The 23208-nt window shown below is 40.7% G+C and overlaps 1 protein-coding gene across 1 annotated transcript in view; it reads left to right on the forward strand.

Annotated features, from left to right (window-relative positions):
* Positions 1 to 21501, forward strand: part of LOC110333227 (zinc finger protein 791-like) — a 23376-nt gene extending 1875 nt beyond the window's left edge. Inside the window, exons 2-5 of the mRNA XM_029538046.1 lie at positions 17559 to 17685; positions 17859 to 17919; positions 18755 to 18969; positions 19066 to 21501. Coding sequence (XP_029393906.1) covers positions 17652 to 17685; positions 17859 to 17919; positions 18755 to 18969; positions 19066 to 21311 — 2556 coding nt within the window. The 5' untranslated portion in view covers positions 17559 to 17651 and the 3' untranslated portion in view covers positions 21312 to 21501. The remainder of the gene's footprint in view (positions 1 to 17558; positions 17686 to 17858; positions 17920 to 18754; positions 18970 to 19065) is intronic.
* Positions 21502 to 23208: the final 1707 nt, after the last annotated feature.

Here is a 23208-nt window from a genome sequence, read left to right on the forward strand (position 1 = left end):
GTCTGTCCTGAAGCTTTGTAGCTTCTGTGGTCCACACTTTTGCTAGTGCAGACTGGAGCCCAAGCATACCGGAGCAAAGATGGCTCTCCTTCAGGCTCAGGCCTTGAGACTCCTCTCTGGCAGACACCCCTCCTAGGATGAGAAAGGTGCCGGGTGACTGGAGCCAGAAACGGGACCTCTCCCAGAAGCTGTGTAGATTGATTTATTTTAGATGTATGAGTAATTTGCCTGCATCCATGTATATATCTTTTGACTGAGGATGTCAGAAGAGGGCACTGGATCACTGGGCACTGAACTGAAGTTACAGAAGGTTGTCAGCTGCCATGTGGGAGCTGGGAACTCACCCCATGTCCTTTGGGAGAGCAGCAAGTGCTCCTAACTGCTGAGACATCTCTCCAGCCCAAATTGTTTTTTATAAGTATGTTCACAGTTGTATTTCATGTCTCTAAAGTAGGTGCCTCCATTTTTTCCCCCTTCTCTGTCTAAAGTTTTCTTTACCTTTGCTTTAAGATAAATTGATGATGGAGGGCTTTGGTGTAGGTTTTTTTTTTTTTTTTAATGGTCTTTGAGTGCATTCGAGCAAGCAAGATGTAAAAAGATAGGTAGGCAGATCGATAGAGATTGAGATCACTGAGTTTATACTTTTGAATTAATTTGAAAAATTCAGCAACATTATTTAGTTGTTTTTCTATCTTTACTGCCTTTCAAGAACTTCAGTTTCCACTTGCCATTGCCCTTCTTCTACAGCTCACTGGTGTTCTGTTCATTTTCTCTGGGTCTGCTGTTTTTGTTAGTTTCTGCTAGTAGAACTTTTAGCAGTTTGTTCTCATTTATCTGGTTTTATTTTATTTTTTTAAAATCTAAGACAATGGCATTATATCCTTGTTGATTTCTGTTTTAGCTTTGAAGTATTTTATGGTAATATATGCATACCTTGATTTACTATTTCAACATTTTTATGGACATAAGTCAGTAACCATTAAGTACATTCATAATGTCATGTTACCATTTGAGGAGGTCCCTTCAGGGAAGCTAACCTTGAAGAGATGAGAATGAAAACGCAATTCAAATTGACTTTGTCAACCTGGATCAAACTTCAGGGAGTCTGATGCCAGGTGGTTCTAAATAGAGAATAGTGTCTTAGTTAGGGTTTTACTACAGTGACCAGATACCATGACCAAGGCAACTCTTATAAGGGACAACATTTAATTGGGGCTGGCTTACAGGTTCAGAGGTTCAGTCCATTATCAGCAAGGCAAGAGCATGACATCATCCAGGCAGGCATGGTGCAGGCAGAGCTGAGAGACACATCTTCATCTGAAGGCTACTAGTGGAAGACTGGCTCCAGGCAGCTAGGATGAGGGTCTTAAAGCCCACACCCACAGTGACACACCTACTCCAACAAGGGTACACTTCCTAATAGTGCTACTCCCTGGACCAAGTATATCCAAACCATCACAAGGGGACCATGTACAAGCCATAACAAATAGTAATAGAATATCAAACATGATAGAATTTGGGGAAAAGTTTCCAAGCAACAGTCATTCTAATCCAAGTTTCCATTGCAACGATAAAGCTTAGAAATGCTTTTACAGAGTATATGTGACTATGAAGATAGACTCTGTAGCTAAAAGACCTAGAATCTAGTGTGGTCTCTGATGAGATAGCGTAGAGCTCTGCAGGTCATACAGTACATGTGACATCTCCCCTGAGGATGGGGTCTGTTAACTGGGAGCTAAAGATATATGTCTAGGGAAGGAGAGTCTGGTAAACTGCTAGGGTCAAAAAATCCCAAAGCAGTCCAGGTAGTCACAGGAGTCTAGCAGAACAGTATCTTCATTTGAGTTAGGCAGCGAAAACTGACCAGGGAGGGACAACAGCATAGACTTGGGAGCTGACTGCATCTTCGAACATTGATCTTAGTATTTAAGCAGATGAGAAAAATTTATTGTACTCTGGTTGCTACTGATCAATCAGGGGCACAGAACAACCTGGGGAGTTGAACTACAACCACGAGATAGAATATCAGGGAGTTTTTAAGCTTGCTAACCTAGCCTAGTCCTGGAAGCTTCTAGCCTCTGTACAGTCTTATCTGGGCCTATGTTTTCAGCTTCTGAAACTTCCTGTTGAATAAGCTCACTTCCTGTTGAATTAGCTCTTTCTGAACTCTCACTGGCTGGCTCAACTCAGCTGTCCTGGCTTAATCTCCTCTCTAAGTTGACTGATTTAGGTTGCTTCTCTCAGTTCTGATCGAATTGCTCTGCTTGGCCTCATGCTAAGTTTGGCAATATGTTCTAATCTGGCTTCTCATTCTCAGGCTTTAACGACCTCTGCTGACCTATACAACACTTACAAACTCAATGCTCCCTTCTCCCAACTAACTTTTACCTTCTTGTTTGGGATTAAAGGTGTGTACTAAGGATATGCCTGTATTCCAGCCATAGTAGCCAGGTTGCTGGATTAAAAATAACACTATAGAAATCCACAAACATCTGTGCCAAGTCACAGTAACATATTCCCACCAATCCGGATTCAGGGATAGGCATCTTCCTTGGGAACATGCCTTGGTGGTATACTTATCCTGTTCCAATTGGTTGAGTTATTCAACTGTGACAGGTTCACTTGTCTAGTGAGAGACCAGATCTTTTGGGTTCAGACTGTCTTAGAGAACCCGACCTAAGATTGAACTTGCGTTAACTAACAAACTGGCACGTAGCATCACTTTCCAGATTACTCCCCAACAAATCTACACCTCCAGGTTACAAGCCTGCCTCTGGCACTTCACCTCCTCACAACTACCAATCAGGAGAAAAGCAGAAGTTAAGCTTATGGCTTGGCTCCCAGCACCAGCCAATCATGTTAAAGGCCATAATTTCCCCCCCTCCCCCCATCAAATGAGTGTTTGGCTAAAAACCCCTTTGTTTGTTTGCTTACTTCTATGAATGTTTGCCTGAAACTAGGCTTGGGGCTCCACCTTCCCATCCTTCTGTGCCAGGGTTGGCAGGAAGCCCAAGCTGGAGCTTATAATAAAGAGGCCCTAATGAGATTGCTTCAGAATTGGCTCCTTGGTGGTCTTTTGTGGTTCAGGAACACTTCCTGACACAACATTAACATTTGTCTAAACTTGCTAGCCAGGTACATGTCTCTTTCTGCCAAACAGGATGTCAGTTACCCGGGAGGTCTTGGGAACTTAAGCTTTATTTTGACCCCTATTCACAATGAAAGTTGTATTCAAAATGGCTTCAGTTTGGTTCCATCTTACAAAAATTTTGGGTGAGGTCTGTCTCTACAGAAAGCAAGAAGGTCATTAACAATCTCCACTTTCAGCTTTCTGGTGCAGGTGTTTTATTTTTTTCTCCTCTGATGAGGAGACACTACAACAGCATGTTTAACACTCCCGGTTTCCCTAGGGATCTATGGGCAAAAAGACCTTTGTGTCCCAACAATGTTTTTATACTTTTGCATCTTTGAGATAGGGTCTCACTCGGTTGCCCAAAGTCTCCTGGAACTTTTGATTCTTCTGGCTCAGCCTCCCTAATTCAAGAACTGAGTATATATGTGTCCTAAAATACCCCAACATTTCTCATTTCAAACAGAGAGTCTATGCCCATTTGTATCATGAAAGTAAGACTTATTATTACTGTTTATCTGTAGAGTCCCTCCCATAATGTGTTCTTCCCTCAGCTAACATGGTATAGCTCAGCAAATGCCTTTATGGTAAGCCATTATTGCATCCTGGAAGTAAAGACTTCATTTATAATTGTTTCACATGCCGAACATTCCTTTGTTAGTATGTTGTTAAAGATTTCAGGGGCAATTCTTCGTAGCTTTCTTTTCCTGTAATGCTATTGTCTGGCGTTGAGCCACATAGTGGTCTCAGGGAATGAATTGAGGGGTACTTATCTTTCAGTTGTTTGTAGGAGCTTGTAGAGGGTCTCTTATGTCTTCTTCAAATATGTGATATACTTAATTGTTGAGGGTTTTGATGATAGATTCCATCTTTTCGTTGGGTATGTTTTCTAATAAGATTTTCTAATTTTTCTTGATTGAACTATGGTGGAAATCTGTCGATTACATCTAGATTATTCAGTGTGCTGTTCTAGTCTCTCTTCTAATCAATTCTGTTTCTGTAATGGGTGATAATACCTCTTTCCTTTTTGTTGTAGTAAGACACTGGAGAATCATCCTAGGGTTTCTCACATGCTAGGCTAAGCCCTTTCTTCTTTCTTTCTTTTTTTTTAAGCTGGGGTTTCTCTGTCTGTCCTGGAACTTGCTCTGTAGATCTGGCTGTCTAGAACTTCACTATCTGCCTGCCTTCCAGAGTTCTGGAATTATAGTTTTATGCTATTTATTCTAGTTTTGTATGTGCGTGTGTGTTTCTTCTTTTGGTTCTTTTTAAAACATATTTAGGTGTATTTATTTCATCTGTGAACCATGTGCATACCTGATGCCAGGGAAGCGAAAAGAGTCTGTAGGATCCCCTAATCGGAGTTATGGATGGTTGTGAACAGAGATGTGGCCACTGGAAAGAGATCCCAGGTCCTCTGAAATAAAAAGGGCTCTTAGCCCCAAAGCCATCTTCAGTCCCCAAGCCTTTTTAAAAACACGTTTTAAATTTGAGACAAGATCTCATTAATTTCTCCAGGATGGCCTTGAACCCAGTCCTGCTCCAGTAGCCCCTTTGTGCCTTGAACTTTCTTTTTAATTTTTTTTATTATTATTTTGTTACTTTTATGTGTATGTGTGTTTTGCCTGTTTATATCTGTTTACCACATGCATGTGGTGTTCTTGGGCACCAGAAAAGAGTGTTTGAGTCCCCTGGGACTGGAGTTAGACAATTGTGAGCCATGCTGTGGGTGAAACCCTGGTCCCTGGAAGAGCAACCAGAACTCTTAACCCCAGAGCTATGGCTCCAGTCTCCATTTCTTGAACCTTCAATCTTCCCAATAGAACCTCCCAGTGCTGGGATTACAGGACTAAACCACCTAGGAGTCCTTTCATGTCTGAATTTAGTTGAGTCTCCTCTCCTTGTATAAGTCAATTTATCAATCATGTTTAGCTTTAAAAAAATCCATTTTAGGGGCTCAGAGAGATCACTCAGAGGTTGCTGTTCTTCCATACCCTGGGGTGTTTGGTTCTCAGTACTCAAAAAAGCCTGTAACTGTAGCTTCAGGGGCTATGTTTTTCTATACACACAAACAAAATACAAAAATCTTTTTAAAAAACTCAACTTTTGAGTTTGAAACATCATTGGTGCTGTTTCTGGATGTTTTGGGGTTTTTGAGGGGTTTGTTATTGTTGGATTACCCATTTCAGACTGCTGATCTAATCGCTACTATTTTTTCTAAACTCCATTTTTTCCCCTCTTGTCATTTATAGACCATCCGATGTAACCCAGGCTAGTCTTGAACTGCTACTGATCCTCCTTGCCTTACCTCTTTAGTGCTAGGATGAAGGCGTCGCCAACAATACTGGGCGTGGCATGTGCTACTATTGTTGAGCATCCTAGGTCTGCTTTACTGAAATTGTTGATCCTTAGAAGACCTTAGGACCTGTTCTCATGTGACTTTGGGTGCGCTGGGCACCCTTCCAGCTGAAGCAAAGATCACTAGTAGGACATTTGTGCAACGAGTTATGCTAACACTAGAGACCCTGTGACCAGGAGGGAAGGCAAGGAGTGCAAGAAGCAAGGGCAAGTCCTTAAACGCACCGCACCTTCCCTGTCTTTTTGAACTGGGCTTCTATCATTCAGACCTCGCTAGCCAATCAGAGTATTAAGCGGGCTGTCCAATCAGGATCTCCGGCAGGCGGCGGGGAGGCGGGTCTTCTCTGGTTTCAGTGTTGTGTGTGGGTTCTCCGTGGCGGACGGGGCTACGAGTGGGCCCCGCTTTTGGCGCTGGTACCAGGAGCTCTGAGAGGAACGTGGGCGAGCTCGGAAGCTGCGCCATGGTGAGCGAGGGGGCCGCTGTCCCCAGAGGGCGAGGGGCGGCGGCTGAGCCGCGGGAGCCGGTGTGCCCGGCGCTCTTCGGGACTGGGGCGGGACCGACATCCTCCGAAGCAACCTAGGCCCTGGACCGGCGGCCTCTGGGCAGCTCCGCCTCTCGGCCGCTTCTGCGCAGAGCAAGGAGTAGCGAAAGGCTCCGCCCTGCGTTGGGGACGCTGAGGTCGGTGACGTCGCAGCTGTGCGAGCGCTCAGAGCCTATGTTCTTTTTGTCCCGAGGGCCAGTTGCTTGCTAAGTGAAGGTAGTCTATAGTTTCATCGAGTTGTAAAAGTTCTGATGTTTACGTTTTCTGTCTATGCTTAAGATCTACTTTAAGTTACTTTTGCGAAAGTTGTACAAGTCTACCCAATATTTTGTTTATATCTGCGTGTTTGTTTTACTGGGTTGTTAAGTCACTTACTGTATTTTGGGTTTGCTTCTGTCTTTTTAAGTTATTTCTTAGTTTTGAAATACTGTACTACTTTGATTATTGCAGTTTTATTGGGAGTCTTAAAGTCAGGCAGTGTACTGTGAATGCTTCAGTATCGTGTTAACTTTTTTTTTTCTTTTTTTGAGACAGGATCTCGGGTTTCCCAGGTTGGCCTCAAACTTTCTCTTAGCCGAGGAAGACCTTGAACTTCTGATCCCGCTACCTAAACCCACCTCCAGAGTGCTGGGATTAAGGGTGTGTGACTATATGCCCCCCCTTTTGTGAGTGTATGTGTGTTTTTCTGGGGAAGGAACGTAGGGCTTTGTGGCAGTAGTCAAACATTCTATCTGATTCTGAGTATGTCTTGCCAGATAATGTTTAGATCAACTCTCTGTTATTTTCAACATAAATTGTGAGCATTTGATGTGTTGAATTTGTAGATCAAAATGATAACTGTCATAATTTTGGGCTTCTTCCCAAAACCATGGAAATCCCTCCACTTACTAAGTTCTTTGATTGTTTTTATATTAGAAATATATAATTTTTGTGTACAGACGTTAATAACATTAATATGCAAATATGTCTCACTTTATCTTTGCTCTATAAGCTATGTGGTGGTTTTAATTTTACATCCAAATATTCTTTTGTCGATGTGCATACAGTTTGTACATTAATCGTGCAGTTCTACAAGTTCCTAGTTTCCTAAGTTCTTGTTGGTTCTTGGGTTTTCTAAAGCCAAAGACAACTTTACTTCTTATTAGTTATTTAACATTTTCAGTAGTACGTTTCCTTCTCTGGCAGTATAGGGTTGTTGTTGTTTTTTTTATTTTGTTTTGTTTTGTCTGCAGTTACTAGTATGGTGTTGTGGTTTTTCTGTTCAGCTTGTCAGGTTGGTGGATTATACTTTTAAATTTTGTATTGATGGAGATTAAACAGCTATTTGCGTAATGCTAGGCATGTGTTCTACCGTGGGGCTTTGTCAACAGTCTGAAGTCTGAAGTCTGAACTGACTTTCTGTATCTGCAGTGATTCCAGCCTGGTTTCAGATCGGCTTTTATTCTGCAGACTAGGCTGGCTTCAAACTCACATGAGATCTGTCCCAGTGTGCCAAATGCTGGACTTACAGGCATATGTAACGACCCTGCCTCATTTTAATTATTTTAGAAATACACTGGAAAATTTGGATTACTAATGTTCGTTGAGAGTTTTTTGCATTGAGCATTGTTTAGTTAACTGTTGTTGTTTTCTTTTTTTTATTTTTTTTCCTCCTGTGTTGTTTTGGTGTTTTGGTAATGTTGCCTCAAATTTTGAACCAGGGTGTGTTTGCCGTTTTAGAAGATGTTTTACTGAGTTAGTGCCATATCTTAATTGTTAAAAAGTTGATGGTTGAGATAATTTGCATCTCGTCTATTTTTTGTTGTTGTTGTTGTTAGTGACTTCATTTCTTTAGCACATATAGGCCTATTCATATTTGGCCGTCTCTCTGTCTTTCAGAGAATTCGTTCATTTCTTCTGAGGTACTAAGTATGTGGTCTGGAGTTGTTCACCGTGTGCCTTTATGGTTCTTGTATGTTCGTGCTAATGGCGGCCCTGTATAATTCTCTCACCCAAGCCCTGAGCAGGCATAGTCCTGCTTAGTTTGGCAGATCAGCTAGGGTGTGAGAGCAGGAGTGCTCAGGGTGGTGTGGCTGTCGCTCGTCCTCCGTGATCATTCATCTCTTTAAACCAGGCCTGGAGACCTAACAGGTTTGAAAAGCGAAGCTTTAGGATGATTGGTTGTCTCTTGACTGCCTGTTTACAGTTTTATTCTCTAATTCTTATTTTCCCCGGCTTGATTTATTTATTCTTTCTCTACCTTCCAATTGTGGAATGATTTATTTTTCAGCTGTCTTCCTTTATAGTATAGGCATTTATTGTTTTAATCTCCCAAACATGGTTTGTGCTTTGTGGCTGTACTGGCTTATTTTGTGTCAACTTGACACAGCTGGAGTTATCACAGAGAAAGGAGCTTTAGTTGGGGAAATGCCCCCATGAGATCCAGCTGTGGGGCATTTTCTCAATTAGTGATCAAGGGGGAGAGGCCCCTGTGGGTGGGACCATCTCTGGGTTGGTAGTCTTGGATTCTATAAGAAAGCAGGCTGAGCAAGCCAGTGGAAGCAAGCCAGTAAAGAACATCCTTCCATGGCTTCTGCATCAGCTCCTGCTTCCTGACCTGCTTGAGTTCCAGTCCTGACATCCTTTGGTGATCAACAGCAGTATGGAAGTGTAAGCCGAATAAACCCTTTCCTCCCCAACTTGCTTCTTGGTCATGATGTTTGTGCAGGAATAGAAACCCTGACTAAGACAGTGGCATAAATTTTTGTAAGATGTACCTTTGATTCTGTTGAAATACTTAATTTCTTGAGACCTCTCTTTTACTATATGTTACTTAAAACTTTTGATTTAGTATCCCGGTTTTCCAATGTGCTGCCTTTAGGGATTCTCAGTGCCTAATCATAAAGGTGCCAAAATTATGAGTTTCTCTGTCTCTTTTTCTGTCTTTCTCCCTCTCTCATTCTCCCTTTCCATCTCCCTCTCCCCTCCCCCTTTCTCTAGGGTGGAAGTGTCAGGATTTATAATAACTTTTAAAATGATTTTATTATTTTTACTTTAAGTGCATTGGTCTTTTGCTTGTATGTATTCCCGTGAGGGTGTCAGATCCCCTGGAGGTGGAGTTACAGTTATGAGCTGCCACGTGGGCATTAGGAGTTGAACCTGGGTCCTGTGGAAGAACAGCTAGCGCTCCTAACTGCTGAGCCATCTTTCAAGCCTCAGGATTTTTAATAAGTTTTAGTGATACCTGAAAATATATCCTGTTTCTGGGTTGGAAGAACCTTTATTGGCTCAGTCAGGGAGACAGAATGGTTGAACACTTCGTGTTTTGCACTTCCTTACATCATCATAAATGTCCAGCACAAGCCTGATGATACACAGCAGGAGAAAATAACTGCAGGCAGCTGTCCCCATTGCCAGCATAGAAATCTGATCTAAAACAGCTTCCCTAGTTAGTTAACATAGAGACACTAACGATTTTCAAGGGGAAAGAAGAGAGGGTCAAGAGGAGAGGACCAAGGAATCAACAGAGTAGTAAATGTTTGAGAAAACTGTCATTTGATCTTCCAGCTGGTGTTGTGTTTAATTCTGACAATCCAGTTTGTCATGGTTTCTTCAGGAGGGAACATTTGATAGTTTTACTTTTTTTTTTTTTTTTCTTTTGGTAGTGGTGGTATTGTTTGGGGGTGGGGCTGTTAAGACAGGGTCTCTGTGGACCATGCTGGCTTTGGACTTAGATTTGCTGCCTGTGCGGTTGTGTGCCACTGTGCCTGTTTGTTTGTTTGTTTTTGTTTTGTTTTGTTTTTTCAGTTTTAAACATGCTAAGTTAGGGCTGGAGAGATGGCTCAGTGGTTAAGAGCACTGACTGCTCTTCCAGAGGTCCTGAGTTCAATTCCCAGCAATCACATGGTGGCTCACAACCATCTGTAATGGGATCCAATGTCCTCTTGTGGTGTGTCTGAAGACAGCAACAGTGTACTCACATATATAAAATAAATAAATCTTTTTTAAAAAATGCTAAATTAGGAGCCCTAGACAAAACTAGTGACAGATGGGCAGTTTGTTTAATTGCAATTTAACTATTTAAGAAAAGAAATGAAAGAGCTTAACCAGTTTTGGAAACTATCAGGATTGTTACTAAATTCTTAGTTTCCTTTCTGATGCTGTGGTAACGCACCCTGATAAAAGCCACTTTAGGAAGGAAAGGCTTTGTCCGCTGATGATTCCAGGTTACAGTCCCTTGAGGGGAAAGCAGGGCAAGAACTTTAAGCAGAGGGGGGATGAATATATTCATGCTTACTTGTGCTCAGCCCCCACTCTACATTTATGTAGTCTAGAGACTCCTGCTTCAGAGTTGGTGCCACTGTGGATGGGTCTTCCTGCCTCAGTTAATATAATCAAGACAGTTCTCCATAGGCACATACAAATGTGAACCTGACCTAGATTGTCCCCTTACTGAGACTCTAATGAGGTGCTCTGTTGAGTTGTCTCTTAAAACTAACTATCCCACTGATTAGACATTTACTTTCCCAAACCAAAAAAAACAACAACAAAAAAAACTAATGTAATACTAAAATAACAGTAAATGAATTGGTTAGTCACAAGTAAGAGTTACAGTAATTTAGACATCAAAGGCCAGTCTTTCCTAAACTCAGAATTAACCATGCTACATGAGGTTATAGCTATTGGATTGAGTGAAACTGGCCAGAAAGAAAATTAAAATTAGAAGATAATGAATTATTTCAAATACTCCAAACATTAAACTATTTTATAGAGAACTAAACAGTAGGGACCCTCCTGACTTTGGGTCAGACTCTGTTTTGGACTCATGAGATGGTTCAGTGGGTAAAAAGCATGTGCTGCTTAAGTCTGATGAGCTGAGTTCTAACCCCTGGAACCCACATAAAACACAGATGTGTAGGGCATGTATATAATCACACATGGTGAGATGGTAGAGAAGAGACACAGAAGAGTCCCCTGGAAGCTGGGCTGGAATATGTAGTGCAGTGGCAAAAATGAGAGATCCTGCCTCAAGTTAGAAAGCAAGGTTCACCATTGAATGTTGTCTTGATAGCCACATCCATGCTATGTTAATGTGTATATCTCTGAGACAATAGCATCTGGAACTTAATGGCCTGTGATCTGGAAGGTATCCATAGCACCAAAAAGTTAAGAGTGGCCTCCCTACTCAGAACACCAATCATAACCAATAAGCAAGAATTAGGAAAGTTAGCTCTACATCTCTAAGAATCATCCCTCCACAATTTATTGATATCATATGTTTTTAGCCTTTTATCTGTATCTTTAACAAAAGTCATAATGGTTAAAAGTGGCACCGTAACATGACTTTTACAAAGAGATAAGGAGCCTGACAGCATAGCAAATGGAAAGATGGAAAGATGAGGTCTTGGGGTAAAGGAGTAACATGGGTACCATAACTTGAAGTAGGTAATATCCTTGGTTGTGGCATAATTTAAAGCTTCCTGAAGCAGGTTTAAGATAAATTCCCTGAAATGACATCAAGGGAATAAGAAGGTAGGGCTTGTACAATTATAAAACTCAGAAAGGTGAAAGCAGAAACCCTTGGAGTTGTAGGTTTGTAGGGTGAAAGCAGAAACCCTTGGAGTTGTAGGTTTGTAGGGTGAAAGCAGAAACCCTTGGAGTTGTAGGTTTGTAAGGTAAAAGCAGAAACCCTTGGAGTTGTAGGTTTGTAGGGTGAAAGCAGAAACCCTTGGAGTTGTAGGTTTGTAGGGTGAGTTTTACTTTGGCCTCGTTGGAAGAGGAAATAAAAATCTCCGAGATGCTCTCATGAGCTTCTGAGGTGAAAAAGGTTTAACTGTGGACAGATAAGTCATGGTCGTAGGTTATTTCTTAATTCTTTTGTGGTTGGAAATCTTATAGGATATCTTATGAGTCTGGGAAGGCTCCTTGTGCCTACTGATAGAAAATCATTAGTAGGGGGATTAGTGCCTTAGAGGGAAATGAAATGTCCCTATGAGACTAGTCTGATGAGTGATAGTGGTGTTCTGATGTGAGGTAAGAGGTCTGTTACTAGAGGTTAATAAATGATCTGTGTACTAAAAGAGGTTATTTCTGTATGAAAATTTCAAGGAAGAAAGGTTTTCTTCCATGGCAAAGCAGTAGAGGGTATCCCATGTGTCCTCAGGCAAGACACTCTAGGTAAGTGGTTTAATATCTGGGTTAAGTAGTCCTACCATTTAAAGCCAAATAAGAACTGAATCTGGGTGGATTCAAAAACAGAAAGAAAGCATCCTTAAAGTCCAAAGGATAAAGCGAGATGGTATTAAGATTATATTCTTTCTTACCGTGTCAGGATTAGGACCTATGGAGAGTCTGGGTTCACAGTTAAGAATGTGTCAACAAAAAGTTGTAACCTCTTCTAAGTTTTAGGTTTTAATCGGGCCTTTGAAGAAAGTTGTTAAGTCTTTAGTAACAATTGTAACAGAAGGGGCTGTTAGCATCTGGGATTAGAGATGTCTCACAGTTGAAGGGGAACTTGTTATAATATGTAGGGGTGCATAGTAGCGATAAGGGAGAATGGTGGGGCTCTAGACATTCTTGGGCCTTTATAGGGTAGGGACTTAGGGTCTCAGATGTGGTAAATGGCCCCACCATAAATGGCCCTGGTGGTTGGATGAAATGCCCTTTAGGAAGGGCAAAACCAAAAAGGGTAGAACCAAAAAGGAATGAATGAAAGATGTTTATCACACATGTTGAAAGAGGTTTATAGTGTGCTGGTTGGAGTTTGCCATCAATACTAGGGAGGAGACGGGTGTGGTGGCGCACGCCTTTAAAGCCAGCACTCAGGAGGCAGAGGCAGGCGGATTTCTGAGTTCGAGGCCAGCCTGGTCTACAGAGTGAGTTCCAGAACAGCCAAGGCTACACAGAGAAACCCTATCTCGAAAAACCAAAAAACAAACAAACAAAAAACCAAAATACTAGGGAGGAAGACTGAGGAAGATTAAGGACCCAAATGTTGGTTAGAAAGGTAGTCAGGGAGGAGAGTGTAGTATAGTCATAGCCCTTGATATTTCTTGGATCATCTGAGGCTTATGCATGGCGTACCAATGAAAACTTGAACCTGAATAACCCCAGGGTCAAGTCTTCTAAGGGGAAGTAATCCCTTATTGTACAGTACCAGAGTTAGGGCACTGTCAGCCTTCATGTTTGACCCTAGCATGAGATTTTCAGATACAAGATGGTGAGAGGTGGATTCTAGTGGCCCTCCAGTTTGTAATTTAGAATGGTCTCAGGGGGGTTATGATAGCTGGGTTGCTTTGTGCTCTCACAGCTGAAATACTGTCATTGACCTCAGGGATAATCAGAGTGGTTGCTTTGTCCCAAAGATAAAATTCCCTTAGACTGAATGGGGTGCATTTAGATGAAATGCTTGGGCTTCCTGAAATCCTCAGAGAATGAGAAGTTGCCACAGTAATCCCTTTAATCTCGTGGTTAGGCTTTTCTAGCCCTTGAGTTCCCTTAATTATTAAATACAATCTTAAAGTCTATCATAAAAATTAGGAGAAAGGGAGTTTGGGGTCCCCGTTGTGATTTTTGAAACTTGTCTAATATTTGAAGAAGTTTTTATAAAATACACAGGTAAGTTTCCTTTAGCCAGGTTAATGTATTAGTGCATGATTTCAGCCAACCTATATTAAAATGAAAAAGAACATTGTTCTTGGAAGGTTCCTTTGTTTATGTTCATAACATGACATTGTTAATGGGGTTGATAGCCTTTTTCTAAGAATCAGGGAATCATATTCCTTAGTGTTCTTTCCCCACTGTCTCCCATGTAGGAGTCTTGATATGATATTTGGGTTTCCTGTGGATACTGTATCTCTGTTATCAGGGTTATGACTATGGCTTTTATTGGCTTAGATCCCTACTAAAGACTAGGGATGGAACCTCTTTGCACATAGCAAGTGGTTAGAGTGATTTAAATAGGTACTGGAGAGAGGGCTCATTGGCTAGGAACAGTGGCTACTCTTCCAAAGGACCCAGGTTCTATTGCCAGCACCCACATGGAAGTTCATAACTGTATACAAGTTCAGTCCAAGGGGATCTAGTGGCCAATTATGGTCTCCATGAACACCAGGTATGCATATGGTGCAAGGCATAAATGCAGGCAAACACACAAAAATAATTTAAAAATAAAATTATATAAATGTATTGGCTAGATTAAGTCAAAAGGCTATAATTAGACCTTTGAAGTCCTTAATGAAGGAAGAGGAGATTCTTGGGTAAAATGGTCACAGTTGTTAGATTCAGGACAGTTCAGATAGGGAAAGAGACATGTATCTGGCTAGTGCTGAGGTCCCCACTAGCCACCTCACAAATAATATATAGATTTGTGGGGTTTTTGTTTGTTTTTTGTCTTTGTTTGTTTTGTTTTGTTTTTGAGACAGGTTCTCAACATTTAGTTCTCACCTAGAACTTGCTATGTTGACCAGGTTGGCCTCAGATTCAGAGATGGGCCTGATTCTACCTCCTGAGTACTGGGATTAAAGGTATGCACCATCACACCCAGTTTGAGGATTGTTTTCTGAAGGTCCGAGCGTAGCCTTTGCTTGCTTCCTGAATTCTCTGTGTCAAGCTCCTGGGCGAACATTTATGTTAAAGTAGAGTGTATCTAGATAAGGGGGAAGAATTATAGGAGACTTACAGGTAGAGAGTGAAGGAGTTTAGAGAACGGGAGAAATGAAGTCCCTTAAAATTGTAGACTACAACAGTTAGTGATCCCCCACCCCCACCCCCACGGCCTTTAAATACCAACAAAGAATTCCTTTGGCCCATCTCCATCAGTTTTGAATGAGAAGCATATCTTTCTGTGAGGGTGCACAAGGACTACCTTCTCTTATTCTCTGATAGGAGACAAAAGCTTTAGTCACCTAAACCAGGTACCTTTAGCTGATCATCATAAACACCAGAGGTAAGAAGAGAGTCCCTTTGTAAGTAATTAAAATGCTGGGCAAAACAATACCTGGAAGGCCATTGCTGACAGTCAGCCAAAAGGATTCTCAAAGACACGCACAGACTTCAAGGAAGCAGTAGGCCCACAGAGGGAGTTGCATAGATAATAAGAGACTGAAGGATAACTTGGTTTCATATGATGATATCTGATATCGAGGTAAATATGTGAATACCCTGTCTTGTGGAGTAAAATTTGCAGTTTTTTTTTTTTTTTTTTTTTAAATAAAGCTGGCCATTTTTAAGAAGTGCCACTAAATCTTCAAAATGTGGAAATTCGCTTTTATTTCTGCCCCTTTGTGTCCGTGGAGTAGTTTGAAAGTCTTTGCTGTGTGTTAGGCAAACCATCACTTTATTGTTTAGAAGATTGGCAGTTTCTTAGCATTTGGATCAATAGAAAGTTGAAAAACTAATTACTGATAAGTGTGGTTTTTAAATTTAAATTTATTTACTTATTTACATCCCAAATGCTACCCCTCCAGCCTCTCCTTCTAGATTCCCTCCCTCCATCCTCTTTCCCCTTCTCCTCTGAGAGGGTGGGCCCCACTCTGTACCACCCTACCCTGGCACATCAACTCTCTTGCCAGATGAGGCACATATCTCCCCCTGAGGCTAGACAAGGCAGCCAAGGAATGGATACCACAGTCGGGCTACAGTTTTAGGGAGAGCCTGTTTTAGTTGTTGGGGGACTCACATGGAGACTGAGCTGCACATCTGCTACATTTGTGCTAGGGGCCTCGTCCCACCCGTGTGTGTTCTTTGGTTGCTGGCTCAGTCTCTGAGAGCTACCAGGGTCCAGGTTAGTGACTCTGTTGGTCCTCTTGTGGAGTTCCTATTCCCTTCAGGGCCTGCACTCCTTCCTTCAACTCTTCTATAAGAGTCTAAGCTCTGTCCATGTTTGGCTGTGGATATCTGTATCTTCTTGTCAGCTGCTGGGTAGAACCTCTCAGAGGACAGGTATACTAGTCTCCTGTCTGCAAGCGTGACATATCATTAATAATGTCAGGGATTGGTGCTTGCCCATGGGGTGGGTTTCACGTTGGGTCACTTATTAGTTGGCCATTCCTTCAGTCTCTTTTCCGTCATTGTCCCTGCATTTCTTCTAGATGGGACAGATTTTGTGTTGAAGGTTTTGTGGGTATGTTGGTGTCCTTATCCCTCCACTGGAAGACCTGCCTTGCTACAGGAGGTGACCCCTTCAGGTTCCATGTCCCCACTGTTAGGCATCTCTGCTGAGGTCATCCACTTTGACTCCTGAGAACCTCTCCCACAGGTCTCTGGGACTTCCTAGAGACTCTCTCTGACCTCCCACTCGTGACCACTGAAGGTTTCCATTCATTCCTCTGGCCCTCTGGGCTTCTCTCCTGTTACAAGTCTGTTCTGTTTTTTGGTTTTGGTTTTGGTTTTTGGTTTTTGTTGTTGTTTAATTTCATGTGATTTTATAAAGGTGTAATCCAGAAGAGATGATATTTGATCACACTTATTCTTCACTACCATCTTCCTTCCTGAGATGGAAGCCTTGCAACATAGTATAGCCTGGCTTTGAACTCTGGAATGCAAGCGATTTTTATATACTAGTCTCCCAAGTAGCTGGGACTATAAGCACACGCCAACACTCCTGACAACATTGCATTCTTTGTAAAAACACATACCATCTAATTGTTTCATTTTGCATTTCTATTTACTTAATGGATGCTGATTTTGTTGTTGTTGTTAGGATCATCAGTCATTCTTGCTGTGGTAAATTCTGCATGGTATAAATTACTTTTGAGGCTTCTAAATGTTTTTTCTTGGTGTAATCAGTTCCTCACGTAACAAGTGACAATATGCATGAAGTGTTGTCTTCCAGAGAAACTCAGTAGACTCATTGCCCACATCATTGGGGGTGGAGGGGAATTTTCTTGGCACCTCTAAATATATAGAACATTCAGAAAACTAACAGTTCAGAAAATTGCTGTGTTTATGTAGTCATTTAGAATAAGAGAACTGCTGTTACCATTTATGTTAGTGGGATGTCTCCCAAAATCTTAGGTTCCCCAATACCAGAAAATGCCCACTCTTTGTGTATAGAAATGTGTAAATAAAAGCAACCTCTTGACTGCTATTGCTGGCTCTTTTCTGTATATGCACTCAGCAGAATTCTGTTATAGGTACCAGAAATCCACTCTAGGAAGAAAACATGGGGTAGCCTGTAGCACATTTACCTCCCAGGCACAGTCATGAGGGTTCCTACTATGCTCTTTTTTCTTTCTTTTTCTTTCTTTCTTTCTTTCTTTCTTTCTTTCTTTCTTTCTTTCTTTCTTTCTTTCTTTCTTTCTTTCTTTTCTCTCTCCTTTTTTTTTTTTCTTTCCATGGAATCAGGGTCTCACTGTGTAGTCCTGGATGTTCTAGAACTCTCTGTTGCTGTCTTCTTTTTTAGTATCTCAGGGCTAGCATTAGAATTTTCATTTAATTAAATAAATTCCTGAGCACCACAAACTTATATGGACATCTTATCAATTGAGTATAAAATCTCTGGATCTGTTAGTTTCATCTGTTCTCTCCTGTATATATTTGGGATGTTTTAGGAGTTTTTGGCCTTTGAGGATGTAGCTGTGGAGTTCAGCCAGGAAGAATGGGTTTTGCTGGACCCTTCTCAGAAGAAACTATACAGAGATGTGATGCTGGAAACCTGCAATAACCTTACTTCTATAGGTAAGAATGCTACCGTTTATTTTGTGCAAGAACAGATGTTCCTTGGTTTTGTGATTTGGGAAGGGAAGAAATCATTTAGTAAACAGGAATGGATCCAGTGTATGTCAAACCAAGAAATTCATTTTTCTGTTATTTCTAATTATTTGTGATGGGGGGTTAAATCTCAATTTTAGGCATCAAATGGGAAGACAAGAACACTGAAGAGCAGTACAAACATTCTTGGAGATACCTAAGGTAATTTTCATATACACGTAGAAGAAAGTTTTCCTTGAGAAACTCTTAAATATGTTATGAAAAGTTGCAAGCAGAAAACCAAAGGGAGCTGGAGGGATGGCTCAGTTTTTAAGGGCAATGGCGATTCTTCCAGCGTTCCCGGTTTCTAGTCACCACACCTACCTGATGGCTCACAACCGTGTATATCTCCATTTCTGGGGCATCCAGTGCTCTCATGTGGCCTCTGCAGTCACCATGCATGGGTATGATGTACAGACTTACATATGGGCAAAACACCCATGCATATAAAGTAAGTGATAAAATCCAAAAAGGAAACAAAAGTCAGAACTTTACAGTGTATTTATCATTAGAAGGATTTCATCAAAAATATACACTTCAGTGTATCTATTTGAAAAGACAGTTTGCTTGGACAGCACCTCTATGACTAGGGATATATATATATATATAAGATTTATTTACTTATGTATTTCACATACATGAGTATATGGGTCTGCAGATACATCTACACACCAGAAGAAAGCATTGAATTCCATGGAACTACAGGATAGGTGCTACGAGCCACCCTGTGGATGCTGGGAATTAGACTCAGGACCCTGAAGAACAACCAGTTCTCTTAACCACTGAGCAATCTCTCCAGCCTGTATGGGGGCTGTTTTGATAGTAGCCCTTCAGGTGGATATTGTAGAATCATAAGTTCTTTCCCTTTGAGTCTATTTAAGTGGCAAAAGCATACAGTTTCCTTAACTTTTATGACTAGAATAAGCACAACACCTTCTGGTAAGCAGGCAATCATTCGTGAAGCAGCCATTGCTAACATGTTTATACTTTTTTACAGAAGTTGCATGATAGATGCAATTTATGAGCACAAAGAAGGTGGTCAGTTTCAAGAAACCTTTACCTGGGTACCAGATTGCCGTAGGAGCACTAACATCTCTACTGGAGTAAAGCAATTTGAATGTGGTGTGTGTGGGAAAGTTTTCACATGTCATTCATCCTTTAATGAGCACATCATGTCTCACTTAGGGGACAAACCATCTGAACACAAACATGGTAAGAAGCAATATAAAGTAAAAAATGTTGAACTCACAAAGTATTTAATGATACCTTATGGAAATGAAATATTTTCAAAATCTTTTGATTTTCCAGGTTCATGTGGAATACAGCAACAAAGTCAGAATGTTGAAAAATCCTATGAACAGTGTGGAATGGCCCTCGTTTGCCACTGTTCACTTTCTGTAGATGGAAGAACCAACAGTAAAGATAAATGTTACAAATATGAACAATCCAGTAAAGCTCTGAGCTCTTCCAGTTCTCTCCAGAGTCGTAAAACAGTTTATACTGCAGGAAGAACCTATGAGTGTGAACAGTGTGGAAAATCCTTTAGACATGAGAGTTCCTTTTTATTACACCAATTAACTCACATTGGAGGGAAATCCTATGAATGTAAACAATGTGGGAAGGCCTTCAGATGTCACAATTATCTTCAGTTACATGAAAACTTCCATATTGAAGAAAACCCCTACGAATGTAAACAATGTGGAAAAACCCTCTGTTCTCCCAGTTCCCTTCGAGTTCATGAAAGGATTCACAATGGAGACAAACTTTATGCATGTAAACAGTGTGATAAAACTTTCAAATGTCAAAGTTACCTTCGAATACATGAAAGAACTCACACTGGAGAAAGGTGCTATGATTGTAAACAGTGTGGTAAAGCTTTCAGAAGTCACTGTTCCCTTCAAAGACATAAAATAGCTCATCCTAGGAAAAAACCTTATGCATGTAAACAATGTGATAAGTACTTCACTTATCCATATTTACTTCAAACACATGAGAGATTTCACACCAGAGAAAAAACATATAAATGCAGAATCTGTAGTAAAGCCTTTCTTTGTTCCCCCTTTCTTCAGAGACACAAAAGAACGCATACTTGGGGGAAACCCTATAAATGTAAACAGTGTGGTAGAGCCTTCAGAAGCCACAGTTCCCTTCGACTGCATGCAAGGGCTCATACAGTAGAAGAATCTTACACATGTAGGATATGTAGTAAAGCCTTTCTATGCCCTCCTTTCCTTCAAAGGCATGAAAAAACTCACACTGAGGAAAAGCCCTTTGAATGTAAGCAATGTAGTAAAATCTTCAGAGATTGGAGTACCTTCCAAGTGCATGAAAGATCTCATACTCTAGAAAAGCACTATACATGTAAGCTATGTAGTAAAGCCTTTTTTTATTCCTCTTCCCTGGAAAGACATAAAAAGATTCACACTAGAAAAAAATGCTATCCATGTAAATATGCATGTGAACAGTGTGGTCAGTCCTTTATTTTTCCTTGTTTACTTGAGAAGCATTTAAGAACTCACACTGATGAAAAGCCCTATGAGTGTAAACAGTGTGGTAAAACATTTAGGAGTCTCACTTATGCTCGCATACATAAAAGAACTCACACCGAAGAAAGACCGTATGTATGCAAACAGTGTGGTAAAAGTCTCAGCTGCCCTAGCACTCTTCAGTTACATGAACTAACTCACACTGGAGAAAAACTCTATGCATGTCAGCAATTTGATAAAACTGTCAGAAGATTTAGTTATTTTCAAATACCTGAAAGGGCTCTTACTGCAGAAAAAGCTTACAAATGTAAGCAATGTGGTGAAATTCTCAGTTGTTCAAATTCCCTTCAGCTACATGAAAGAATCCATACTGGAGAGAAATCACATGAATGTAAACAATGTGGTAAAGCCTTCACAGTCCTCAGCAATCTTCAAGTACATGAACTATCTCACACTCATGAAAAATCCTATGGATGCAAGCAACATGGAAAAGTGTTCAGTTTTAGTAATCTTATACAGGAAAGAAAGAAAGCTGAAGCAAATCTCTGTGAATGTAAACAGTGTGGTAAGTCTTTTGTTTCTCGATATTTACTTCAAATGCATGAAAGGTCTCATTCTGCAGAGAAACGCTACGAATGTAAGGTATGTGGTAAAAGCTTCATTTATCCCTCATTTCTTCAAAGACACGAAAGAACGCATACTGGAGAGAAACCGTATGAGTGCAAACAATGTGGTAAGGCCTTCAGAGTTCAGAGCTCCCTTCGATTACATGAAAGAACTCATTCCGAGGAAAAACCTTATGAATGTAAAGACTGTGGTAAAGCCTTCTGGCGGCTCCCTTCTCTTCAAGTACATGAAAGAATCCATACAGGAGAAAAGCCCTTTGAGTGTAAACAATGTGATAAAACCTTCAGGTGTCACAGTTCCCTTCAAAGGCATGAAAGAACTCATAGTCATGAAAAACCCTATGAATGTACACAGTGTGGTAAGGGCTTTAGATGTCACCGGTCCCTTCAAAGACATGGAAAAACTCATGCTGAAGAAAAAGCCCAGGAATCTGGACAGTGAGCAAAAATTTTTAGAGTTTCCAATTTCTTTTTAATGTTTGAAAGTAATTCCTGGGAAGAAATTCTGGTGCTATAAAACAAGTGGTGGTGGTGGTGTTTTTAATCATAGACTTACTGAAGAAAGACCTATCAGTAATAATCAGTGACTTAGGATGTTCCGTTCCCCAGCACTTGGGAGGCAGAGGCAGGTGGATTTCTGAGTTCAAGGCCAGCCTGGTCTACAAAGTGAGTTCCAGGTCAGCCAGGACTACACAAAGAAACCCTGTCTCAAAAAACAAAAACAAAACAAAACAAAAAAACAAAAAAAAGATGTTCCGTTCCAAGCCTGACATAGTGGTGAATGCCTTTAATCCTAGCACTGGGGAGGCAAAAGTAGGCAGATCTCTTGTTGAGGGCCAGCCTACTCTGCAAAGCAAGGTACAGGACAACCAGGGCCACACAGAGAAACCCTGTCTCAAAAGACAAAAGATGTTCAGTTCCATTTGAAACCTTGAACATCTCTGGTGGAATACCTTTTGAATGAATATAATATGAGGATACCTAATTCTTCATATATCCTCTTGAAAATACACATGATAATGCAAATAGAGGTAGCTCTTAGAAGAATAAGTGTTGGATTGAAGATAGTTTGGAAAGTAAAATTTGTAAAACTTAACTACACTGAAAGTCATGAAGAAGACGATTGGAAGTAAACCATGTGTATTTTGAAATCCTCATGCAAATTAACCTGTAATGCTCAGATTTTTATGAGTGTATTCTTATAAGGTTAGGAATATGTTGTGTTTGATTTGCAATTACTGGTGACCATAGAAGGGGTGGTGATGCAGCCCTCTAGTGCTAGTTACTCAGGGGGCTGGTGTAAGAGAAGTTCAAGCTCAGGACCTGCCCAAGCAATGTAAGCCCCATTTTGCATTCAAAAGCTGAAGAACACGGGGTATGTTGCTAAGTAGGTAGAATACTTAGCTGGCAAGCATGAGACTGTAAATTCAATCCCCAGTACTCTTACTAAAAGAATAAGAATCCCAAGAGAATGAGTTGCCATTTCTTTTAGAGAATGAAACATTAGAATGAAAGTTGTTAAGTATTCAACAATAGAGATAGTATATGATATGTTGTTAGACAATTTTATAACTGAAGATCATGCCTTCTGTTACTTTTCCTGGTGCTACGATAAAATGTTCCAACAAAAACAAGTTAGGAAGGGTTTCCTTTGGCCCAGAGGTTGGTTAAGCTGTGTAACAGTTTGACATGGCACAGAAGTTAGAGCAGGAGTAACTTGTGACAGCTTGCCACACTGCATCTGTAGTCAAGAAACAGCAATGAGTGGCCATGATTGCCTAGCTTTCTCTCTGTTTTACCAACCCAAACCCAGGGAATAATGCCACCACCTTCACAATGGGTCTTCCTGTCTCAGTTTAAATCCCTTACAGGCAAACCCTGAGGCTCGTCTCCCAGGGGATTCTAGATCTAAAGATGATATCAACTAACACAAATTACATACAGCTCCAAATATGGGCAGTATGTTGTTTTACTGCTTATTTTAGGCAAGGGTAACTACTTATTTAGGAAACTCAGAATATTTGGTGTAAATATATGAAAGGATAACGGTATAAAGATAAGTGCTACAAACTTAACGAAGGCCCCATATTTTAAGTGGAGTCTTCTGGACTAGTTGTTGCTCTGGCTTGTCAGTGAGTTATTGTTTAGTCAATGTTCAGAACATTGCTGTACACTAAGATTATTACTATTAACTTTATAAGGTCTTTAGACTTAGATTTTATTGTCTGTAAAATTTTCCTTAGTAGATTAGTTCAAAACTTTTTCACTTTGTAAAATTTTAAAAAAATGATACTTTTCTAGACACTCAACATTGTGCAAGTAAGAATTTAGTATACCTT

This window comes from Mus pahari, chromosome 1 (genome assembly GCF_900095145.1).
Source record: "Mus pahari chromosome 1, PAHARI_EIJ_v1.1, whole genome shotgun sequence".
Taxonomy (NCBI): Eukaryota; Metazoa; Chordata; class Mammalia; order Rodentia; family Muridae; genus Mus; species Mus pahari.